General features: G+C 39.4%; 1 protein-coding gene across 1 annotated transcript; it reads right to left on the reverse strand.

The window, feature by feature from the left end:
• Positions 1–240: 240 nt before the first annotated feature.
• LOC149152195 (uncharacterized) lies at positions 241–2,601 on the reverse strand. Its single transcript, XM_089443410.1, has 2 exons — positions 1,239–2,601; positions 241–1,001 (listed from the first exon to the last, which is right to left on the reverse strand). Exons 1-2 carry the CDS (start codon positions 2,599–2,601, stop codon positions 241–243), a joined length of 2,124 nt encoding a protein of 707 aa, XP_089299536.1.
• Positions 2,602–6,234: the final 3,633 nt, after the last annotated feature.

The raw sequence follows: 6,234 nt of genomic DNA on the forward strand, positions 1-6,234 counted from the left end.
TTTGCATGATGTTTCTGGCCCATATCCACAGGTGACAAGCCCACTCGCAGGTGTTGAAGAGATGGTTCATTGTCTCTTCATCTGAATTGCACATGGGCACCTAGAAGGGCCATGGAACCCTTTTTTGCGAAGATTCTCCCATGTAAGGGTTTTTCTTCGCATTAGGAGCCATAGGAATGTTTTGATTTTTGGCCAAAACAGAGTGTCCCAAACCTTATTACTCCATTGAATCTCCTCCATTTACTCTACATTCTCAAGCTGTTCCTTGGCTTCCTTGAGCGTAAAATTACCACTTCCTTTCATGCCCCATCTTAGCTGGTCCTTTTCTTCAGCGTTTCTTATCTTCCTTTTGTTTAGTTGATCGAGCAGAATTCTTGTATTGTTGTTTTCCTCACTTGAGCTTTCAATGGTATTGATTAACCATTCTCTCCATTCCTGGTCCCTGCTGCTGTGGTTCCAGTATTGATGTACAGTGTATCTGCCCCTGTCCTGGCATTGTCGCTTGAGGTCTGCGAGCTCTGGTGTTTCAAGCTTCGGGAGTTGCTGCCAAGCATCTTCCCAGAATAAGGCCGTTTCCCCATTTCGGATTTCCCAAAAACTGTGATCCTGCACAATGTCGCGGTTCTTTCTTGCTAAATTCCATATAGGAGACCCTTCAGGAACCTCCTGCAGCCTTATTAATTCCTGATTGTTGCAGTCAGGGGTATATTTTTCTTTCCAATGTCTGGCCCATGGAAGATTGGGTTCCTTCAACCATCTCCACCAGAGTTTGGCTCCATAGGTCATGTTGATAATGGAGGGATTGACAAGATTTGGGCCTCCTAAAACTTTCGATTTGCAGAGTTTGTTCCAGGCGACAAGCGCCCATTTTTTCTTTTCCGCATTGCCATTCCAGACAAAGGATCTCTGGATCGCTCTCATCTGCTGAAGGATTCCTTTAGGGGCAGGGATAATAGAGAGCAGGTACTGAGGAATGGCCTGCAATACTGCTTTGGTGAGGACTAATCTTCCAGCGAAATTGAGTGCTCTGTGTGTCCAGTGCTGACATCTTTTCTTCATGTTGGCCAGGATTTTCTCCCAGTGTATCTTTTGCCAGGGTTTGTCTGTTAGAGGGGCTCCTAAATATCTCGAGGGTAGGCTGCCTCTTCGAAATCCAAGAATACTAGATAGATGCTTCTGAATGGCAAGATGAGTATTGAAGAAAAAAATAGTGGATTTTGAAAGATTAATTTCCATACCTGAGGCCTTGCTGAAGAGATCTAGGATTTTCTTAAAAGCCATGGCTTCTTTCACAGTTGGCGTTCCATGCAGCATTGTGTCATCCACAAATTGCTGGTGCGTTGTTGCAGGTATTGAGTGAAAGGGTTGAAGTCCCTTGATTTTCCCCTCGTTCTTTGCTTTGCTGATGAGTCTGCTCAGTCCTTCCATGAGGATTACAAAAAGGAAGGGAGACAGAGGGTCTCCTTGCCTGATGCCTCGGGAGGGAGAGAAAGGGTCGGAGGGGGAGCCATTGACAAGGATGGAAAACTTAGTGGATTTAATCAGGGCAAGGATCCATTTAGTCCACTGCTCATCAAAGCCAAAAGCATTTAGAATAGCCTCAAGGTAGTTCCATCTGAACTTATCATAGGCTTTAGAAAGATCAAGCTGCATTAACATCCCTGCTATTTTCTTGGTTTGAAGAGTATGAACCATTTCCTGGGCCAGAAGAATATTATCCAAGATCTGTCTTCCTTCAACATACCCCGACTGCTCTTCCGAAATGAGGCCAGGAAGAATGGGCTTCAGTCTATTGGCTATGACTTTAGATATGATTTTATATATTACATTACACAGGGCTATAGGTCTAAATTTCTCAGGAGAGTTGGCCTCTTCTACCTTGGGAATTAGAGCGAGGAAGGTGGAATTTAGCGATTTAAGGATAGAACAGGATCGTCTAGAATCTTCTACTACTTCCCAAACTTCAGTTTTCACAAGGCTCCAACAGGCTTTGTAAAAATTGATGGTAAAACCATCAGGCCCAGGTGCCTTATCATTCGGCATACTTCTAACCGCTTCTTCCACCTCCTCCAAAGAGATTTCTCTACTGAGAGCTAGGTTCTGTTCATTTGTGATAATTTTAGGAATAGCCTGAGTGAGCTCCTCAATAGCTTCTGTTCTGTTTGTTGGTGGCTCCTGTGCTATATGATTGAAGTGCCGTGTGAGCAATGCTGCTATTTCTTGGTGACTTTGTAAAGTTTCCCCCCTTTCATTGCAGAGTATCTTATTAGCTCCTCTGTAGTTTAGCGCAGACCTATGGAAGAACTTAGTGTTCTGTTCCCCCTCCTTGAGCCATTGTATTTGGGATTTTTGTTTCCATAAGGTCTCTTCCTGTTGACAGCGTGCTTTCCATTGTTGCATCAGGACTTTTTCCTGCTCTACTGAGTCCTCACTATTGTGCCCTGTAGCCCAATCCTTGTGAATCTGTTCTAACCTTCCCTCTATGATAGATTTCTCCTTAAAAATGTTCCCAAATTCTATTACATTCCATTCTTTTATTTTGTTTTTGATGTGTCTTAATTTGCTCTGAAGTTTAAACATTCTTGTTCCACTGATGTCCATTGGCTCGTTCCACCATTTCTCCACCAGTTGAATGAAATTAGGGTGATTCAGCCAGAACTTCTCGAATCTAAAAGGCTTGTTTCTGGGGGTTCCTTGGATGGCCGCTATCAAAGAGATTGGCCAGTGATCCGATCCTCCACTAGGAAGGATGTCGGATTCCACTATTATTCCTTCAAGTATAATGCTTTCAGAAATAAGGAATCTATCCAAACGAGAGGCTATTTGACATTCGCCTCCTCACGTATTATTCCATGTGAAAGGTCCACTTTTAGGTTGGATGTCCACTAGTTTGGCAGAATCAATGAATTCAGCGAAGAGCTCAACATCCTTATTGAGTTTTCTAATTCCTCCTTTCTTCTCCAAAAGAGAGGTTATCATATTAAATTTTCCCCCCATGATGAACTTCGAGTTTGGATATCTAGACTTTAAACTTAAAAGAGAGCAGAGAAAGGAGAATTTATCTTCTGGCTTTTGTGGTCCATAAACATTTGTGCATAAGTAAGTTTCAGAATTACCTATCAATTGAGTCTCCATGGCTATGAAGGCTTTATTGGCTTCTGCTGACAGGATTTGAATCACTCGGGAGTCTGAAAAAGTGACTAAACCTCCTTCCCATCCTTGACTGGCTACTTCCATAAATTATATATGTTTTCCAAGCCTTTTGCTGATATTCGCCATGTTGCTGTTAGCACATTTGGTTTCCTGTATGAACATGATATCTGGTTTCTCTTTTTGGAATTTTCTCTTTAGAAGTCTTTGTTTCGCTTGGCTATTAAGCCCTCTTGCATTCCACGATATAACTTTCATTTTTAACTAGATAGATTGTTGGTAAGACGGGAAGGCATTCAGAGCCTTCATCTTGCCCGAGTTTAACATTAGAATCCCTAGTTCCTGCAATACTTCACCATTTGTTCTTCGACCTCTCTTCCTTCTCTGCTTCGAGCTGGTTGAGTTGCATAGTAGGCTCTTTGAATGGCTGCCTAATCCCTTTGCTATGCCTAACTTCCTACTTTGCCTATCCATCTCCGCCTTCTGCCTTGCAATGAATAGATTGTTGATCTTTCTGATCTCCTCTTCCGGAATATTCTCTATACCTTGAGCTTTCCAGATCTCGGCCATGACTGGTAAGTTCATTCCTTCCTGCTCTAGAACCTCGTTTAGCTCCATTTCCTCACTGCCACCATCACTGGTGAGCATGTCTGCATCTTCCTCTTGCTCTTCTATTGGTTCCTGCATTAGGACTACTGTGCTGAGGGGGTGTTCCTCCCCTTCTTTTGTTACATGACCTGCCCTTTCTTTGTTCCCTTCACTTGTAATTGATACCTTATTCTGTTCTTCTGAGTCTGTATCTGTCTCCAAGATTTCAAAGGTGTTGCTGGTGTTACCTTGTGCTGTCTCTATTCTGTTGGTTCTTTTTCTGTTAGCCCTTTGTCTTGCTTTTGGCTTTATAAAGGCATCCCTGCTCTTTGCTGCTTGCTCTGGCTTAGGTTCTTCCCTTCTTTTGCTTAATGGGCACTCTCTTACTAAATGTCCATGCTTGTGACATTTTCAGCAGCGAAAGGGGATTTGCTCATAGTCGATGGCCTGGAAATAGTCTTCATCCCTGTACTCCAACCATAATCCTTCATGTAAAGCGCTTGATACATCCATTTCCACACAAATTCTGGCACATGAAGTATATTTCTTTTGCATCGTTGCTTCTGAGGCTTTGATGAAAGTTCCTAGTTGATCTCCTATTTGCTTAAGAGCTGCCAGGCCCCAGTAATCTATTGGAAGAGAGAAAAGACAGATCCACACAGGGACCTGTGTGAATGTCTCTTTTTCTGGTACAAAGTTGGGTTTCCAGGGCCTCATGTAGAGCCCCGCCGAAGCGAAGAAGTAAGGACCCCCATCAAAAACTCTATCCTTGTCCTCTAAATTCGTAAAAACAACAGTGAAGAAACCTTTTTCTCCTAAGTGCAGTTTGACATCACCTTTGGGTTTCTATTGCTGCCTGATCCATTGGCATAACGCTCTTTCAGTTGGCCACAATTTCATGAATTTGCATATTACCGCATGTTCCGACATGTGTTCTCTATAGGCTTGTATCTCCAGATCTGTTATAACCACTCTTAGGGTTTCTGCTTTTTTTGGTTTGTATGCTCCTCTTGTTGCTGTGTTGTTGCTGGGGTTCGATACAGTCTCTTGCTTCTCTTCTTCTTTCGACTAAGTTCCTTCCTCCCGTTCCCCACCTTCCCCTAATTGTTTCTCTTTATGGGCTGTGTGTTTTTTCCCTGTATTATCCTTCTTCTCACTGTTCTCCTTTCCATCGCTTTCTTTTTCTTTCATTTTTGGGTTGCTGTTTGTTTCTCTGAGTCCTTTTTGTTTCTTCTCTTTGCTTTTTTCACTATCCTGCTTAAGCTTACCATATCCTGTTATCTTTACTCCCTCCTGCGCTGCTTGCTTTTGCATAACTATTTGTTTAAAGGATGGGGTCCCAATGGACCCCCCGTTTACCATCTGATGGGTCAGTCCTTGTCCTCTTCTGAGCAGATCCTCTATTTTAACCATGTGCCCTTCTAGAGCTGAGCCTGGTTCAGCAAGTCTGAAGCACTAAACCCTAAACCTTGAATCGCAGCCTCCGTTCGCTCCAAAGAGAAAACTTCTTTCGATAATCTTATTTCCTTACTTGCACTAGATGTATTGATTTTTATTTGATTATTTTAAAAATATGATTATTTTAATATTTAGTAGTTATATGTATTGTAAATTTACTTGTAATTTAATAAAGTAACTAACCATTAATTTAATAAAAAACCCCAAATTAAGTTACAAATTGGTCTTTTGCCCCCTCCTCCCTGTGTCTGGTCAAACTAGCAGTTCCCTGGTCTAATATAGCCGTTAGGTAGTCAATCTAGCCGTTACCTAGTCAATAATTATAGCTGTTGGAAGTTTTGCTCTAACTATTTAACATGCATTTTAGATCCTATCCTTCAACTTGTCTTGATGATGAACCACACTAGTTGGTTCGAAATGCGTCAACAAATATTCTATCATGTGATTTTAGCCGAAGAATTCTCTTAATCTAAATAATGATATTATTTCATTAATTTATTAAAAATATTAATAAGTCATGACTATATTAAATGGCTAGTTTTTGAAAAATAATATTTAAATTAATTTATTAAAACCAAATATTACTAGTTCTTGAAAAATAATATTTAAATAATGATATTAGTTTATTAATTTATTAATATGTAATGGCTATATTAAAGGGCTAATTTGTGAAAAAATATTTAAATAATGATATTATTTCATTAATTTATTAAAAATATTAATAGATAACGACTATATTAAACGGTTAGTTTTTGAAAAATAATATTTAAATTAATTTATTAAAACCAAATATTACTAGTTCTTGAAAAATAATATTTAAATAATGATATTAGTTTATTAATTTATTAAAATATTAATATGTAATGGCTAGTTTTTGAAAAATAATATTTAAATTAATTTATTAAAACAAAATATTACTAGTTTTTGAAAAATAATAATAAACCTGTGATATTAGTTTATTAATTTATTAAAAACAAATATTAATAAGTAACCAATATTATTAAACAACTAGTTTTTAAAATAAATAAATAAATAATC

This window comes from Pinus tabuliformis, chromosome 9, assembly GCF_031772625.1.
Source record: "Pinus tabuliformis cultivar Carrire ecotype Pingquan chromosome 9, CPIR1, whole genome shotgun sequence".
Classification (NCBI taxonomy): domain Eukaryota; kingdom Viridiplantae; phylum Streptophyta; class Pinopsida; order Pinales; family Pinaceae; genus Pinus; species Pinus tabuliformis.